The sequence below is a fragment of the Miniopterus schreibersii genome (genome assembly GCF_964146895.1).
Source record: "Miniopterus schreibersii genome assembly, chromosome: 11".
NCBI lineage: Eukaryota > Metazoa > Chordata > Mammalia > Chiroptera > Miniopteridae > Miniopterus > Miniopterus schreibersii.
Window position 1 is genome coordinate 14,986,568 of NC_138111.1, and position 20,037 is coordinate 15,006,604.

The following is a 20,037-nucleotide window of genomic DNA, read 5'->3' on the forward strand; positions in this document are numbered from 1 at the left end:
TTCTCATTTTCAAGATGTAGACTAAAGTCCAGCCAAGGTAAATACTTTGTTGAAAGATTCACAACTAGTCAATTATCAGAACTAGAATGTAAAACTCAACTCTTACCACTAGGTGAAAGATTTATTCATCAAATCCTAGGGGCTACTCTCAGCAGGTAGCAAACACATAGGTTCCTCTCCAAAACAGTAGAAACTAGAAATATTAAAAATTTCCCAAATAATCCAGAAACATTTATTAATAATAGATTCATAAGAATTTGCTAGAGAAAACTGGGGGAGACAGAAGGACAACCTTATCCTTCTCAGGTTTACACCTCCCAAAACATCAATGACAAAGATACGAAATGTGAGAGATCTAGGTAAACAGCTGCACAAATGACAAAAAACTTAAGTCTCTGTTGTCTGCACACTTAACGAGGTAAAAGAAGGACAAGAAAAGTTGATGTCCTCTTTGGAGGCCCTAAGAAAAGAACTACAAGATGAGTGATCTACAAAGTCTGCTCTGTGACAATAAGTGTGGTCCCATGAGAAGCCAGGTTAGCCTATGTTTTCACAAGGACACTATCAACTAGCGTTATGTCCAAGAGGTCAAGCAGATGGCATGGTGTGGTAACCAGGAAAAGTTAGAAACAGCTGAAGGAGATCAGCTGAAGGGGAGAAAGAACTGGCAGGAACAGGGAAAGTATATACGGTCATCACATTTAAATAGTGAAGGATGTGAGAGAGGTCAGACATTAGAAGCTCTAAAGAGAGAACTAGGGTCCACAGGAGAGTTACCAGAAGCAGGCTTCAGTCTGACATTAGGAAGGGAAGGATTTAGTAATGAAGACATTTCTCACACCCAACCTGCCCAAAACTGAACTACTAGCCAAACCTGCTTCTCTTCTTTATTTCTTTGGTTGCTCATTCACCCAGTTGCTCAAGCTAGGAAACATGGCAACCATACAACTCTCCTCCTTACTCAAACCATAAATTCAAGCACCAAAATCTACTGATTTCATCTCCTAAATTTTAATTTAATTTATTCACTACTATCTAAATTGCCACAACTCTGAGCTAAGACATCATTTTTTGCCCGCCCTATTGCCACAAATTTATAATTGGTCTCCCATATTTATTCTTGGCCCCTTTCAATCAGCTAACCTCACACTAAAATCTAATCCTACTACCATCTCATTTAAATTTATAAACCCACATTGGCCTTCTTTCAGTTCCTCAAATGCATGAGGCCCCTTCAGTCTCAGGGCCTCTGAATAGACTGGTCTCTCAGTCTACAGTGCTCCTCACCGCAATGTCCCTAGGACTCAGTTAATGCAAATGCTCATCCTTCAGAGCTCAGCCCAAACCTCTTCCTCAAGGAAGCTTCCCCTTACTCCTCAAACTAGGTGGGATCTCAAAATACCCAATACTATGTTGCTCTTATCCCAACCATTAAAACATCTGTATGTGTTAGCTATTTAATGTCGGTCTTCCCTTCTACTGGCTAGTAATTTCCACCAGTTTGGTAAGTATTTCTGCTGGTTCCCAGGGTAAATTACAATGTCTAACACACAAGTAAGTACTCGATAAATATCTGCTAATGAACAGAGCAATGGTGCAACAAACAGAGACAAATAAAAATTCCTACAAAAGAGACCCGAAAGAACCTGGGAAAAACAGCAAGAAAGTCTAGTAAGTCCTACATCATCAATGCAAGGAAGGAAATCATCAGAAACTTAGAAATCTGGGTGGGTAGGGGATAGGACTTTAGCCTGGTAAAGGTGAACTGACTCCAAAGACTGAATCACAAGTATGTTGCAGGATAGAATACAGGTCTTGATAGGCTCACAGCAGCCCCTTTTGATGACTTTAGGATTGTAAAAGGACATCGCTGTGGTGCAGTCTAGGCTCCTGCACCTAAATAACCCTGCTTGCCATACTGATATAACCTAGCTCAAGTGACCGCATCTTAGATGAATTGAGCAATATGCTGCCATTTGTGCTTTGCTTCTTTTCAATTAGCTTCAAAAGAGTAAGTAGCCCTACCTGGTCTTAGCAAAGAGGCCACAGGATTTGGACTAAGATTTCAAAAGAGGCTGATTTACTTGTGTTTGTGGATAAAGAGCAAGAGATAAAATAATCCCCTTTCAAATAAAAATCTGAACCTAGGACTTCCTAGCAGCAACAATCTTGTAGGCTTGTGGATCCAAATACCAAACCTAAAAGAACTTTCACCAGGACTCTGGACTCTCTATACTATATATTCTGAGTAAGAAGTACACATGAGAAAGGATCAAATTAAAACCTTTAGAGACTCTAAGCATTAAAAAGACTATATGATACCTCTATCTTACCTTGCCTTTGCACCATTCCCTTAGAATTTTAATTCAAAACATAAATAATACCAAACTGTAAAAGATCTGATTTCCCCATGGTGACTACTTGGATTTTTTTCTTTGCAAAGTATCAAGTTCTTTCAAAAGTTCCTTCTCTCTGGCTTGCTGGTTTCTTAAACACATGCTTGCTGGATGATCCAGCCATGGATAAATGGATGGATGATGGATGGATGGATGGATGGATGGATGGATGGATGGATGGAAGGAAGGATGATGGACGGACGGACGGTGGATGGATGGATGATGGCTGCTGGAATAGGGTGAGCTATGTGATGTTGGAGAAGGCACCTATGCTCTCTCACCTTCAGTTTCCACATCAATAAGATGACAAGCTTGGACTAGTATTTTCCAGGATGGTCTTTTTTTCCCTCAAAGCATAGAAAGCTTGGAAACCTAATTCATTAGAAATGTAGGTCTGACTTCAGGGAGACATAAATGGGGTTATAACTTTATGAGCAGAGAGGCAGGTCCCACTAAAGTCCTCTTGGCTAATACGGTCAGATTCAATACGAGCTGACCTCAAACAGTCATGCATAAAAAAAATGAAGAGAATGTTCAATTTTTTGTATTTCCCCAAGCCAGCATTTCCTGAACCATGCTATGGAACACTAACTCTGTGAGCTGTTAATAAGTGTTCCTCAAAAAAAAAAAAAAAGCTTTATGCACTATGAGTGTTAGGTACAATAAGTTAAACAAATTCAAACAGATTTCTTTATTTAGGGCTTCTCAGAGCTATTAGTAATAAATACCTGACAGGTCCTCATTACAGTCATTTCATTTAATCTTTACAGGTGAAAAACTGAGGCAGAGAGGTTAAGAAACTTACATAATATCACACAGCTCATAAGAGATGACACTAGGTCTTAAACCAAGGTTTATCTATCACCAAAATAAGTTCTCCTAATCACCAAATGGCACTGGCTTCCATCAGCCTCCAACGTGCTAACAGATACTGCTAATCTCCAAGAGGGGTCTGTGGTACACAGAGAATCAAAATTATTTGTCCATGGATCTTTTATTATTTATTTCTCTAGAAAGAAACCCTGCAAGTCTATTTTTTTCTAAATACCTGTGTTTCTACTAATCAACAGAAGGCCACTCAATCCTTCAATAAAGAATTTCAACTAACTAGGAAGTAGAAATTAAAATAGTAGAATTAGAGGAGATGTGAAAGATCTTTCCATCCAAGACCCTCATTTTCCAGAAAAGCATATTAATTTCTGAAGGGGGTAGTGATTCAAAGTAAAGGGAGGGATTGTTAGATCTTAGATCATCTAGGTTCTAGCATATAACCCTTTCTAATTATTCCTCTAAAACATTTTTATGTGTGAGGTTTTCAGCACATAACCGTTTATAACTGATATAAAGATTTCCCAAAAGCAAGTTACTGACTGGTTTACTCTATTTAGTCTTATTTTAACTTCTGAACTGCAACAAAAAATAAACTGCAACAAACTGTCAAAAGTAAAGGTCCAAGGAAACACTACCTGAGAATATCATAACTGGCAAAGTCCCATTGGTAGAGGCCCAGTGCTGAACTACAGACGATGTATTTGCCATCAAAATGAAGTCTTGGCTGCAGGCAGATACTTCTATCCTCAGAGACAGACAATGTCTTTAAACACTTGCAGTTGATTTCTCTGCCAATTGGCCAAATCTACAGATAAAAGAAAAAGGAAAGATGACAGATCACATCACCATAGAAAAGCTTGTCCTTAACGTGGTTTCATTTGCTGAAGTCAGATATAAAGTGAAGTAAACTGGAAAGACCACAGGTTTTACAGTTGAGAGGCATGAGTTCAAACTCTGATTCTGCATGTATGTGCTGTGCTATCTTGGATAAAATACTTAACCTCTCTGAACCTCAGTTCTCACAATGAAGATAATGCCTACCACATGGAACAATTTAAAAGTTACACTAAAAACGTATGTAAGAGTACTCTGTAAACTTTTTGCAATTTTTTCAATTTTCTGCAATGTTTTCATAGTTTGGACTTAAGAAATGAGGAGGATAGAAGACACGTCTTAAGAAAACAGGATGTGTTGAAGATTATTTTCTGTGGATTTTCTTTTCTTCATTTAAAAATCAGGGTTAGAAACTGCCTAGAACATATAGATAATGAATAATTCTCTTTCCAATGTGTTTAACATGTCTTGGAATAAGACATTCCTGCCTACCTTGAAATTTTCATTTTAATTTTAATGTTCTTATATTTGCAAGTTTTCCTTTGATGAGGCAAAATAATAAAGAAAAAAACCTTACCTTGATTTCATATTTGTCTGCACTTAAGAGGATATAGTCTCCAGGGCTGTGCAAGAGAGACTTGACTTTGCACTTCTGCAAAACCACCTAGAAATATAAATATTGATGTTATAGAAAGATCCATTATTATTATTGTTGAAAGTATTACAGATGTTCCCCCTTTTCCCCCACATTGATTCCCCTCCACCCAGCAAGCACCCCCCGCCAGGTCTTCTCCACACTATTGTCTGTGTCCATAGGTCATGTATATATGCATCTAAGTTCTTGATTACTCCCCCCCTGCCACTCCCTACCTTCCCTCTGAAATTCATCTAACTGCTCCATGGTTCTATGTCTCTGTATCTATCTTGTTCATCAGTTTATTTTGTTCATTAGATTCCACATATGACTGAGATCATGTGGTACTTGTCTTTCTCCGACTGGCTTATTTCACTTAGCATAATCCTTTCCAGGTCCATCCACACTGTCCCAAAGGGTAAGAGATCCTTCTGTTTTTACAGCTGTGTAGTATTCCATGGTGCAAATGTACCACAGCTTTTTTATCCAGTCATATACTGATGGGCACTTGGGCTGTTTCCAGATCTTAACTATTGTAAATTGTGCTGCTATGAACATAGGGGTGCATAAGTTCTTTCTAATTGGTGTTTTGGGTATCTTAGGATATAGTCCTATAAGTGGGATCACTGGGTCCAATGGCAGTTCCATTTTTAATTTTTTGAGGAATCTCCATACTGTTGTCCATAGTGGCTGCACCAGTCTGCATTCCCACCAACAATATACTAGGGCTCCCTTTTCTCCACACCCTCGCCAGCACTTGTCATTTGATTTGTTGATGGTAGTCATTCTGACAGGTGTGAGGTGATATCTCATTGTCATTTTAATTTGCATCTCTCTGATTAGTGACTTTGAGCATTTTTTTCCTTTTAATGCTACTCCTATATTGTTTTAAAAAAATTAAAAACTGAAAAAGAGCTTGAAATGATATCATATGCTAGAATAGCTGAGTTATAACTCTCTGACCAAGTTAACCTCTACCAAGAGTTTTACTATAACCAGAGTCTCTAGATTATCAGCAGGATCTAAAAGTGTCTAATGTTGGCAGCATTTAATCTTGGCTTTAGTCTGGAAGCAAACATTAGGACTGATTTTTAAAATTGTAAAATGTTACTTTATAGAAAATGTGAAGAATAGGGCAAAAAAAGCCCAGAGGCACAGAAGTAGATACAAATCATCTGTCTTCATAAGCAGGTACATTATAAAGGAAAAAGGACTGGACTTAGGACCAGAACCTGCCATAAACAAACTATAATGTTGGACAAGACCATCTAACCTCTCTCTCATTTTCATCATCTTTAAAATAGGGGATGATGCAATTATTAACCCTTGTAACTACAATGAAAATGAAGTAAAACAATGTAAATAACAATAAAATAATGTAATAAAAGCCAACATTCCATTAGCACTTGAGGTAATCTATAAATACTAGGTTCTAGTTATTTTGGGAATAAATCAGCACAAAGTGAACTGGGAGGCCAGGCTTACTCATTCAGAAGCCTGGGTTGCACATTCAGCTGAAACTGACAGACCTGCCAAGTGCCAGGCACCCTACTGGTACTGTCCCACCGTCTCATTTAATATTCACAGGAACATTTAGCAGATGATGAAACTCGGGCCACGAAGGGAAGAGGAACTTACCTAAGACATCACAGTCAGTGTCCTGGCCCCAAGTCCACTGTCTTTAACACAACACCTAATTGCCCTAAATAACTTCTCTATTTAAATACTCGAAGTACCCAATACAGAAATGTTTTCCCCAATTTGTTTATTGTGGCAAAATACGCATAACATAAAATCTACTATCTTAACTGTTTTTACAGTTCAGTGGTATTACCAACCTTCTCTCAAACTGCTCTCATTTAGCTTCACCTATTTCAGAAAGACACAACCACCACCCAATCTAAAACCCACTAGTCATCTCTGACCCTTTCTTCTTTGTTCCCCATGAGTCAGTAAGTTCAGCTGGCTTTTCTTAAAGACATACCCTTCATGTGTGGCTTTCTCTTTCTTTATTGCCACCCAAGTCTAAGCCATGGGTATCTTTTTCTTAGACTACTGCAAAACACTAAGTGGCCACCTATTCCCATTCCTGCCCCACTCGAACCCATTTTTTACTCATCAGTTATTTTCTTCCTGTATGTGCCCTGACCGGGGATAGAACCGGCAACCTTGGTGTATCAGGACAATGCTCTAACGGACTGAGTAACCCAGCCAGGGAACAGTTATCTTCTTAAAACATGAATCACTCCAGACCCTTGCATAGAACTCACCATTACTTCCTATTACACTTATGATATCCAAAATCCTTAATATGTCCAAGTAAGGCATACAGGATGGCCACTGTCTCACACCTCCTCCAAGAACAGCACAGTTCCTCTGGCCTTCTAGGTTATCAAATGTTCTTGGTTCTTTCCCGCCCCAGGGCCTGTGCCATGCTGAACCCTCTGAAACACTCCACTACTCTTTACACAGCTACCTCCAATTTATTCTTCACATTTTGTCCCTTCTTAAAAAGCTTTCCCTGAACGAATTAAATCAGATACCTTCCTAGACCTTCTCATAGAACACTGCACTTTTCCTTCATAGTACTTAACACAATCTGTGTGTATTTATATGTGAAGTTACTGTTTAATAACTACTTCTCCTACCAGACTAACATTTGTGCCAGGCCTGGGTCTGTGTGGCTCACTCCTGCACCCTCAGCCCCTCATAGAATGGCATGGTAAGTTTAAATGTTTCTGCGTCGCATTTCCATTATTAATACTGCATTTCAACTTCACAGAAATTTTTTACTGAAAACTACAAAACACCATAATATTCTTTTAAAGACCCTATCCACGTTTATTTGTCCTACTTCCTGCAATTTTCTTTTTCAAAATGAAAGCTGCTTTTCTGATTAAAAAATAAATACACTTATCCTAAAGGGAAAAAAACACCCACAGTTCCACAATAATCATCATCAACATTTTGGTGCATAAACACATTCAGAAACTGGTATCATACTCTACATAGTTTTTTTGTATGTGTCCTGTTTTATTTGCTCCCTGTACCCACCTACTATATTGTGGGCAACTTTCCATGCCCGTAAGTCACTCATATTTACAGCAAGTCTTTTATGTGCTGGTCACTGCTATGCACCACCATGCTTTGTGGTTGCATCTATTCCATCTTATGGCTCACCCACCACTAAGGCAGCATGTATCATCCTCTACCCTAAGTCCACAAAGCCTGACATTAAAGAGATTTCTTTTATAAGTCTTCCTACCTTGGTAACCCATTCCGTGTGCCCGGTGAGAGTGTTCAGGCATGTCCCAGCAGATAGAGCCCATACTTTCACAGTGAAGTCTGCAGAGCCACTCACCAAGATATCCAGTTCATCATTGTAGTCGACACTAAACACTAATATACACAACAGACACAAAGTTAAAACATGCCTGTCTGAGTCTTTCATAATAGAGCTCAATAGCCTTTATTTTCCCTAGCTGCCCAATTTTATAATTTCTCAACCAGAGCTATAAGAATAGTACTACGCAATCAGCAGCTTTATGGTAAAAAAAAAAAAAAAAAAAAATTCAAAATTCTTATTATTGTTTATTATTATTATTATTTTAAAATATATCTTTATTGATTTCAGAGAGACAAAGGGAGAGGGAAAGAGAGAATCAAAACATCAATGAGAGAGTCATCACTGATCAGCTGCCTCCTGCATGCCCCCTACTGGGGATGGAGCCTGCAACATGGGCATGTGCCCTGATTGGAAATCGAACCGCAATCTCCTGGATCCTGGGTTGATGCTCAACCACTGAGCCATGCCCTGCCCGGCAATTACTGTTTATTATTATAGGACTGAAAAGTCCCTGGACTAATACGACTCTTTATGCCTATATTAGCTTCAAAGTGAGAGGCAAAACCAGTGTGGAGATAATGGCATTTCTTCCCAGGACTATCTGCCTGATACTACATAAAACTTATCTAGCTTATGCAAGGAAAACAGAACACAGGTAGCCCTAGTCATATTTACATTACTTATTGCAGTGACACAAAACATCAAGAATATAAGCTGCAAAACAATACCCATACTCAAGAAAAGCCAGTGTAAAGAGAAAAAACAAAACACAAACAAGGACCTCAAAGGTCAGACTAAGCCATTCTCTCAAAACTGTCTGTATTTCTTCACAGCTATACCTCCAGCACCAAAAACAGTGACTGAATATATAGCAAGCACTCAAATATTTATTTTCAATGTCTGCCAAACTCTAAAGCAGAGGTGGGGAACGTCCGTCTAGTGGGCCGTATCATTTGGTCTGGCCCTGCTAAGGCCTCACCAAAGAGAAGCAGTTCCAGCCATCACATTAGGAATTAACTGTTTGACCAAATAGAGCAGGCTAATTTTTAAGGTGATAATCTTGTACAGCCCCCAAATGACATTATAAATATCCAAATCGCCCTTGGCAGAAAAAAAGGTTGCCCACCACTACTCTACAGGAACAATGGAGACCCAGAGATAAAAACATCTGTCTTTTCTTTAAGGAACTCAGTCTGCGTGAGCAGTGGAGGAGAGAGTTCAAAAAAACAAAAAAATGTTTACCTCTTGCTAGGGGAACACCAAGGAGAATGACTAACTCTGCCCAGGGGTATCAGGGAGGATTTCAGGGAAGAGGCAATATTGGAGATGAGCCCTGAAGGATGAGTAGAGTTTATCAAGAAAAAAAAAGAGAGTATTGCAGGTAGAGGGAACAGCAAAGGCGTGGAGTTAGGAAAAGCCACAGCAATGTCCAGGGAACAGCAAGGAGGAAATTTTTTAGAGTAGGGCTCTCAAAGTTGATCAGGTATAAAATCACTTGGTAGTCAATATATCTTGACACTGTGGAATAGTACACTCAGTTTAATATAGAACTCCCACAGTAAATCATATATCTTCAATTACTAATTTCTACAATAAACAAGTGGTAGAAGATAGCAGACTAAGGAAAAATGTATAGGATGACAAAATGGGGAAAAAATTGCTTTTGGTTTACTTCAAAGAATTACTGAGTACCAGGTATGGTGCAAGGAACTTGGGACCTATGGGTGAAGAAGACAGGCAGGATCCCTGTCTTTTTGGAGCTTACCACCCGGTAGGGAAATGAAGATTATCATACTTACTTGTATAATGAATGTTCATGACAAAAATACAGGTTATTGGGAAACTTAGAGCAAAGAGACTCAACTTGTTAGAGAGTCCAGGAAGGCTGCTCATAAAATGTAATGCTTAAGAGCACAGTCTGTGACTTTCAGGGGTGAATGCAATGTGCATGTGGGGGAAAGGAGAAAGGGAGCTGCTGCACAAGAGGCTGGAAAACAGCTCAACATGATTTCTGCACAAAATTCCAAAGTACAATGCACAGAGAGAGCAGCTCAGGTCTCCAGGCTATAATCAAATGACCAGCTTTTGCTAACTAAGGCTGCTGTACAATTACTAGGAAATATTCAGGTATCTGTTTCTTTCATCTTATCTCCAGACAGTGGCTTGTTATTGTCAACCAAGCTCCAATTCAATGTAATATGTGTGGATCACACAAACTGGGTACAACTATTACTCCAAAGGACTTTAGCCCTTTTTCTACAAATAAAGTAGACTGAACTCACAAGTGTAGGACTTATTCAACTTGGAGATAAGGAATCTAATAAAAGCAAAGGGGACTGACTGTTCAACAGGATATAAATGAAATAGGAGAAAAGAACCCCCTCCCAGCATAAGAGTATACAGAAGAGAGCTTTAAATGAGCCAAGGAAAGATACCAAATAAGAATAACTTGAATAAAGGGATTAACAGTCATGACTGAGAAAGAAAGGTGGGAGAAAGCCAAGTTAAATTTTAAAACAAAACAAAAAAGGGATCACATTCTTGACTCCTGGCTTTAAGAAATGAGGTTAAAGTAACTGTAGAAACCCTTGGAAAAGGGCAACCCACCCGCCCCTGTGTGCCCCCGAAAGTGCTGGGTCCTGGCTCCGGAACTCCATTCCCAGCAGGCCACAGTGTTGTCAAAGGAGCCTGTGACAAGCTTCTGTTCATCAAACTTCACCGCTGCACAAGTATGGGTCTGGATGCCATAAACACATTGCCCTGTGCTCACATCCCATAGTTTTGCAGACAAGTCATCTGACCCTTCAAGAGAAAAAGAGAGATTAGTAAGAAAACAAACACTGAAGAAGGAAAATCAATCCCCAAACCATGGTATTCTTTTTTTTTTTTTTTAATGTTTTTATTGATTTGAGAGAGAGAGAAGAAGGGAGAGGGAGAGAAAGAAACATTGATGAGAGAGAAATATCGACTGGCTGCCTCCTGCATACCCCATACTGGGGATTAAGCCTACAATCTGGACATGTGCCCTGACCAGGAATCGAATCCTCGACCTCTCGGTGCATGGGACAATGCTCAACCAACTGAGCCACACAGACCAGGGCAAACCACGGTATTTTTAAAGAATAACCTCAGTGGTCACCTCCTCCAGCACTCCCACTTCTTTTTTTTTTTAATGTATCTTTATTGATTTCAGAGAGAGGAAAGGAGAGGGATAGAGAGATAGAAACATCAATGATGAGAGTCATTGATTGGCTACAGCCCTCAACCCGGGCATGTGCCCTGACCGGGAATCAAACCCGAATCACCTGGATCCTAGGTCGACGCTCAACCACTGAGCCACGCCCGGCCGGGCAGCACTCCCACTTTATAGCAGAGAAAACCAAAGCAGAGAGAGGGTAACTCGAGTTGCTCAGAGTCATCAAAATGGTGTCAACAGCATGGGGGCTGAATGCAAGCTTTCTGGGTTAGCCCTTTTCCCTTAACTTTCCAGGTAAGAGAGAAGGGTTAGACTAAAGCATCCCTTGGTGCTTCCACTTATAAAATGTCATAAATCTTTCACCATTATGAGCTCTGATTTGAGCTTGAAATGATGGGTATTACCTATGATTGCATGTATACACTTGCACGTTTGTCCATTACCCAACAACCCTGAACAAATAATGCTGAATAGTAAAGCTGTTACTGGAACATATTCTCCCCTAGGGCTAGTCAAAGAGGAGCCTCAGATCATGGGTTAACTTCTGAAAAGGTTAACTGCTAATTTCTTGGGCCATCTTGAAATGTGTAAAGGAACCTCTATGATAACCAAGGATAAATTATTCCCAGACATTCACAACAACTCAACAATGAGTGTATAAAGCATCTTAAGATTCTGTAGAAAAAAGTAGGTTTCATTTCTGCCTCTGATGAAAATATCATACTGATCATGGTGACAATTCAGGACTTTGCTTTAACTACCTTTAAAATCCTAATGATTAATTTATATCTCACAGTTTACCTTTAGAACAGAAAAGTAGTAAGAACTGAAGGACATTTTGAAGACACAAATATCATTACTATGACAAGGACACAGCTACGCTCAGATATTCTAAATTAGAATATCTGAGGTGGGGTCCAATAATCTTAAAAGCTTGCCAAGTGATTCTAATGCATAAGCAACATTTTGAGAACCAATGTTCTAGAATAATGCTGTTCAATTGAAATATAATGCAAGTCACATTAGTAATTTAAATTTTTCTATTTACTTGAAAAAGTAAAAAATAAAAATTTAATATAGTTTAACAATATCAAATTATCATTTCAACATGTAATCAATATAAAACTTATTAATAAAGTATTTTATATGTTAAGCTGTTGAAGTCCAATAATGAGTGTTTCATATTTCACATCTCAGTTTGGACTAGCCACATATCAAGTGCTCAAAGCCTAAGTGGCTAGTGGCTACTGTATTACTGGAGAGCGCAGGTCTAAATAATCTAAGTTTGGGCATTTTGTGACTATATTCCTAGGGAGCTAAGGCAGAAAAAGAAATCATTTTAGGATCCATCTGACCTTGGTTCTGATTTATTCCCAATGTTCAACTAGGGCCACATTCATTCAATCTGTATTTACAGAACTTCTATGTCAGGCAGGGCTGGTTCCTGCTCTCATGGCATTTAGTCTACTTGGGAAGACAAAAAGGCTAAACAAGCAATAGTTTGGTACAGTAAGTGGTGGGCAGTACAAAACCCCTGGCAAATATAAAGAGGAGATAAAAGGAGAAAATGCCTCAGATAAAACTTCACAGAGTTTAAACTGTGCTCCTCAACATCTAGGTGTTCCACAAATATACCTCAGGGGATGGCATGTTTGGCTCCTCAACTATATTCTTACTTGTTTTTAAGCTGGGCATTGGCAAAGGATTGTTTGAAGAAAGGATTTCATGACTTAAAAAAACTTTCAAGTTTTAACTAGTTGGAATCTAAAGTATGAAAAGGTTACCCCACCAAAGGAATAGTATAAGCCAAAGGTCAGTAAAACTTTTTTAGTAAAAGACCAGAGAGTAAATGTTTTAGGCTTTTTGAGCCATATCGTCTCTTTTGGAATTACTCTACTCTGCTGGGTATGGCCCTGCAGCTTATAGTTTGCCAACCCCTGGTATACACCTATTAAAGTACCTATTAAATATCTCTATATATTACATACATATATATGTGACTAGAGACTGGGGTCAATTCATAAAGAACTACTTGGAACCATTCTGAAAACTTCCTAGGAATTATTTACAATGCTTGTCAAAATGCACTGTCTAAAACATGGACACCGACTATAAAAGCAGTTCAGTATGACTGAGAATAGTGGCAAGGTCTGGCTAGAGAACTGGGTCAGGATATCTAACTGTGACCTTATTTGCATTTCTGAAAGATCATTATGGCTGCAACACAGAAAATGGTTTGAAGTGGGCAAAACTGGAGGCAGAAAGGCTCCAGTGGTACAACTGTACCCTTTTTTTTTTTTTAACTCTTTTTAAAATCCTCACCCGAGGATATTTTTTCCATTGATTTTTAGAGACTGGAAGGGAGGGAGGCAGGGGGAGAGGGAGGTAGAGAGAGAAACATCCATGTGAGAGAGACTCATCAACTGGTTGCCTCCTGGGTTGGGGACCGAACCTGCAGCCCAGGTACATGCCCTTGACCTGGAATCAAACTAAGATCCCTGGTGCAGGGGGGCAGACACTCTAACCACTGAAAAACACGGGCCAGGGCTACAAGTCTCCTTTTAATTGCTAAGCCTTTAGGAGCCATTATTCTCTGCTCCTTTTTGGCTCTATGTCAACCTTCCCCATGGATTCCCATTTGTTACACTGACTAACCCAACATGTTTTCAAAGAGGTCATCAAAGATGCAGCCTAGAAACAAAAGGGGACTAAGTAAACAGAGACTATGTTTCATTAGATGAAAGGAAAAAAAAAGTCCTCTCAACTCAGAAAATAGGATGAAAACAATACTTTGATATAAAAAATATTACAGAGATAGTTATGTAACAATGTAAGTAGAAAAATGAGCTGAACACAAATGAAGTAAACTACAGTATCAAGCTAAGTTTAAATATTTAACTTGTAGAATCAGATCTCAGCTCTCAGCCGCCTCTGAGGCTGCAGACCAACTGAATAAACATTTAGCGATGCCCTCTTTAAGACAGGCAATTTCCATTCTCCTCAAAACTCTCTTAATTCTTTACCTCTCCTCCTTCTCTGTGTACACTCTTCAAGGACCCACCCTAGGCTCTACTCTTCTTCCTCTCTTCATCTCCTTTTAAACTTTCACTGTTATAGCCAAAGCTGTGATGTGACTAATTCCTAAATCTTTCTCTTTAGCTCTGAGCACTCTCCAAAGCTCTGATACTGCATTTCCGGATACTTGTGGGACTCCATTTACACACCCAACTGAATCAAGTTCATCCCAAACTGAACTACATCTACCCTCTCAAGTTTATTCCTTCATTTTCCTTTTTTTTTCTCTCTCTCTCTCTTAATCCTCACCCGAAGGTATTTTTTCCGTTGATTTTTAGAGTGTGGAAGGGGCCAGGGGGAGAGGGAGAGAAACATCCATGTGAGATACAATTGGCTGCCTCACACACATGCCCCAACCAGGGCCAGGAATGGACCTGCAACCCAGGCAGCTGCCCTTGACCGGGAATCGAACCCAGGACCATTTGGTCCACAGGCCAACACTACCACTGAGCCACACCAGCCAGGGCCCTTTTCCATTCTTGTTACTAGTACTGCTATCTTCCCAGATATACACAAACCTAGAAACCTCAGCTATTTTTTAAATCTCCCCTTTCCTTCCCACATATCCAATTTGTTGCCAAATCCTGTCAATTAAATTTCAGTGGCTGCTCTTTCATTCAACTGCTCCTTTTAAAAATCTCTCTACCCTTACTGTCCTAAATCTAGGCCCATTTACCATCATCGAAACTGCTTTAATTTGGAACCTCTAGTTTTCTCTACATTAGAGAGTCAATAGAAGTAGTAGCATCTCCTACGAGAACATTTTAGAAATTCTTGGCGGTGGCCTCAATTGTCATAATGATTTAGGTGGTAGGGGGGCTATTATTGGCATCTACAGGGCAGAGGCCAGGAATGCTAGACATACTGCAATAACTGGGACAGTGCACAAAAACAATTATCTTGTAGTCTGCATGACATTCTTAAAGTTTGGCCAGATATCCCTAAGTATAAAGTTTATCCTTAGTTATCTAAGCCTAGAGCCTATTTTACAAAGCATTATTTGCAGTTTATTCTGAATTTTCCAAGAGTGTAACTACCAGGTCAATTGAGGAAAAATATACTTTGCTTTGTTGGGAACTTATGCTAAGAGTTTTTCACCATCTGAGAAATCACACCACTGATGGTTGTGACACAAATACAATATACTGCACTTATAATTATCGCGTTCATAGTCAATACATACAGGTGCAAACATCTGATTACATTCCTATTTTCTAGCATAGCTATGGTTGAGCACTACGTTTGATGTGTATTATTTTAAATTGCAATCTTCTTATTCTTCCTCTGAAACAGAGTTTAGGCATTATGTTTTTTTAAAATATGTGTATATGTAGATAAATTACTTCTATGAATTTTACTACTTTAAGATGAGAATATTGTAAAATATGTTATAAAAAGAGAACCTGGGTCTGACAGAAATAAGAAACACTGGTCTACTTGAAGCAGAAAACTCTGATCCTGGCCCTTTTTCTGCTCAAAAATCTTTCATAGCCCTGGCTGGTGTGGCTCAGTTGGCTGAGCATCATTCCATGCACCAAATGGTTGCCAGTTTGATTCATGGTATGGGCACATGCCTGGGTTGTGGGTTTGAACCCGGCCAGGGTGCGTGCAGGAGGCAACCAATGTTTCTCATATTGACGTTTCTTTTTCTCGCCCCCTCTCCCATCCTCTCTAAAATCAATAAAAACATATTTTTAAAAAATCATTAAAAATTTTTTTTCATAGTTTTTTTTCTTTCTGATTATAGAAAACTGTCCAAACTCATGTTCCCAGCATGCGAGGCTTTTACAACACAGCCCAAGTCAATTTCATTATATTCTAAGTGTCACTTAGAGTCCCTACTTACATCCTAAGAGTCTAGCTAAAATTAATTCTTTATTTTCTTCCTACGTGCTCCAAGCTCAGCCCTGTCATGTGTTCGCTAATACTGATCTTCCTATTGGGAAGCGTCTACTTTGAATCTCATCTGTCTAAAGTCTACCCATTCTTCAAGAGTCAACATAAACACACTGCTCAATTTTCTCAAGTGGGAGAAATCACTCCTTCTGAACAACTACATGAATTTTCTTCTTACACATTTCAACTCTATCATTTGATCATACCCCTTTTATAGCTTTTGTTTTTCTTATTTGACTACAAGCCAGACACCACAATATGGCAGCCTGCAGGTTGAATATGACCCAACCACAATATTTATCAAATATGAATAATACTTAAAAATAAGAGCTTTAAAAATCAGGGTGTTTCATAAAAATCTAGATGTGGGGCTTCTCATACAAGTCAGATCTGACAACTCTGAGCCTGAATCCCACATGGCAATAATTCAGTATAGTGGAGCAGCAGCCACCCTCTCTAGAAGGGCAGGTGTTCTCTGATTAGCCACAGTCTACATGGAGACTTTTACTAAACAGGTTACCTTCCTGATCCCGGTGTGTATCAGTGTGTATGTTCTCTGCTCCAATTTATCTATGTATGCCTTCACATTGTCTTTCACACAGAGGGCATTTTATAAATAAATAACTACTGAACAGCACAAAGTACAACAGGTTCCCTTCTTACCAGTTCAGAAATTAGCAGAATAACTACCTCATTGAATCTATACCATGTTCATTTTAGCATTAGCCATCAATCTTTTTGGCAATACTATTTTATTGCTGTTCGAAGGGCTAATCTGAGAGCCACTATCAACTTGCTTCCAAATTCAGAATTTCTCAATTCAACAACAGTGAAAAAGACAAGCTCTTAAGTGACAAGATGACACAAACACTTATACCTCAGAGATATTGCAGGTTCGGTTCCAGACCACCACAATAAAGAGAGTCACACAAATTTTTTGGTTTCCCAATGCGTATAAAAGTTATGTTTACACTATACTGTAGTCTATTAAGTGTGCAACAGCATTGTATCTAAAAAAAAATGTACATACCTTACTTAAAAAATACTTATTGCTAAAATATGCTAACCATCATGTGAGCCTTCAGCGAGTCATAATCTTTTTGCTGGCAGAGGGTCTTACCTTCAATTTGTTTAAAAAAAAAAAAAGGGGGGCAATATCTGCAAAGTACAATAAAGTGAAACTCAATAAAACAAGGTATGCCTATGTAATTCTATAACAAATACTTCTCTCACTAGTAACAGTCCCAGGGACGCTATATTAGAAAAATTAAACTAATGCTTTGGATCACTTTCAACAGACACAGCATGACTTTCAATATGAAAACCTGAATAATTTAATCAGAATAAAAATAACAGGACATAGAGACCCACCTAGAGAATAACCTTAAAATGCAGTTATTGTAGCTATTTTAACTTTCTGGGTAGTTAAATAATTGAGTGAACATGTCCCTAAATGGGGATTTCTGCTCTAAGTAACTGAGGTTTTATTATATTTCAAAAGTAAAGTTTGATAATTTTTTCTTTTGAAGCTAGAGGTGGTTCTGAAAATGAGTCAACTGCCAGTATTTATGTAAGTGTAAATGAGTGCCAAGCTCAAAGTTAATACATCTCAATCTTTTAAAAATATTTTAAAATACCTGACATTGATTATAAGGCAAAAAGGACATGAAAAAGCCATCACCACAACTAGGAAAGTATATCAAAGTAGAGAAGAACAGATGATGTTCTTCTAATCAGGCTTACAGAAAAATAATGTAAGCATGGAGTAACTTTAGTATGACAAACAAAACCAGGAAGCGCCTTAAATTTAATGTTCATGTTATAAAACAGAGTGTCTAGTATTTTAGATAACATACCACCACATGAAAAAATGTATAACCTCAATGAATAAGAAATAAAATTTTAAAACAATCATGAGAAATAATATTTCTCTTAACTATTAAAAATACTGAAATTGAGTCTGGTAGGACTCTGAGAAAGAAGCAGCTTTACGACTTTGCTGTAGGCATGGTATCAATACAATCTACCTGGAAAAGACACTAAAAAGAGCTATAAAATCATTCATATTTCTGGATCTGGTGATTCTACTCTGAGGCTTCTGCCCCAAATAAATAATTCAAGGAAAAAAATACAATGCAAACAAAAATATTCATAAAAATAAATAACCTGAATATGCACTTATTAGTACATATGGAAATGGCTAAATAATGATATATTTACACAAAAGAACAATATATACTATTAAAAAAGGCAACTACATAGTTTAGTAGTACTCAAATGTTTATTAGAAATTATCTTGGATGAAGAAAGAACACAGAGTATCCCTATATATTATATACAATGAAAGAGAATAGGCTTTGGGATCATTGATAAGAACTGCTGAGAGCCTTCTGAAATACTGCCTAAGAATTATTTACAATGTCTGTCAAAATGTATTGCCTAAAATGTGAGCACCAATTATAATCATATGTAGAAATACATACCCATTATAACTGGAAGATATACATAATTCTAAATTTTAATGATTATATTTGTTATATAAAGTTACTTAATTGCCTAGTTTTAAAATATCAACTGTCTATGTTCCCATGCCCAAACTCTTAACTTCTAACTCTTCTTAGCACCACAGGAATTTAGAACAAGAAAGAAATACCTCCCTTTCCATACAATATAGACAAGAAGGAAACAAACACAGAGAGATTGTGTAATTCCTCCAAGATGATCTACTTGCTTGGACTAGTCTCAATTTTTCCACTGGTTTCCCCCCCAAAATCATGGCTGATAGGAAAGAAAAAAAAAAAAGAACAGTTCCACGGTCTCTTACCTGTACAGAGAAGTCCATCTTTGTAGTAAAGTGCATACACTCTGGCACTGTGCCCAATTAATGATGAGGTTTCAAAGGCTTCATGGTCCTCCAGTTGCTTCATTCTCAAAATAGCCTTCAAATAAACCTTCTTCCAGTGCAAAGCGTCCTGAACAGAATCATCTATCTGCCAGCCCAAATTTTTACACGCAGTCTGCCACACCTCTGTACAGGCACTTATCACCTTATTCCACTGTTTAGAGACGAGGCAGCATGTGAGTAAAGTCTGAGGATCGAGCCATTTTAACAAATAAAAACTGAGCTCCAAGGGTAGGAGTTTGAGGAAGTCCCGCTTGAGGAGAGTCTCCAGGTTATTGGAGAGATGCCTGAGCTGGACTGCCCCACTCAGACTAATCAGGTGATCCAGAGTTTCATTTTTCTGCAAGTCCGTCAGAGAAAGAAATGTAACAGAAATGTTATCAAGCCATGTCTCAAAGTCCTTTCTCTCCATAAGGTTATGGAAAAATTTACCTGTGGCACATCAAAATATTGTATTAGTTCTGCTCAAAAAGACCGTCCAAGCAATACTGCTAACAAATGAAGTATTAAAAATTAGTGTAAAAAATCTGGCATTACAACTTTATGCTTAGTTACTACATAACAAATTTACAGTTAATACACTGTATCTGATATTTTTCCATGCACACAAAAGAAAATACATTTGAGAAAACATTCTTTAACAAATCATGATCTCTGAAACATAAGTCAATGAAGCTTATGTTGCTGTGTGTGACTTGCTCCTTTTGACGTCTAGCACATGCTACATGCATTTTCACAAAGATTTACAAAGCATTCATTCATTATGAAACAATGTATTCTACAAAATATACCCCTCCTTCATCAAAACCATCATAATACAGTTTCCTTAACATATTCTATTTAGGCATTAAAATCACAAAAATAAGCACTATGATGTGACAACCAGAAAGCAAGTCTAGAGCAGTAACCTGAGACATTAATTATCAT

At 38.3% G+C, this 20,037-nt stretch overlaps 1 protein-coding gene across 3 annotated transcripts in view; it reads right to left on the reverse strand.

Annotated features, from left to right (window-relative positions):
* Positions 1-20,037, reverse strand: part of FBXW2 (F-box and WD repeat domain containing 2) — a 28,873-nt gene that overhangs the window by 4,723 nt on the left and 4,113 nt on the right. For 2 of the 3 annotated variants that reach the window (XM_081150451.1, XM_081150450.1), the window contains exons 3-7: positions 19,033-19,542; positions 10,649-10,843; positions 7,961-8,094; positions 4,639-4,725; positions 3,863-4,032 (exon numbers count right to left, since the gene is read on the reverse strand). In XM_081150451.1, the coding sequence (XP_081006577.1) occupies positions 3,863-4,032; positions 4,639-4,725; positions 7,961-8,094; positions 10,649-10,843; positions 19,033-19,522 (1,076 nt within the window). In that variant the 5' untranslated portion in view covers positions 19,523-19,542. The remainder of the gene's footprint in view (positions 1-3,862; positions 4,033-4,638; positions 4,726-7,960; positions 8,095-10,648; positions 10,844-19,032; positions 19,543-20,037) is intronic. The other variant, XM_081150452.1, reaches the window with a different exon arrangement.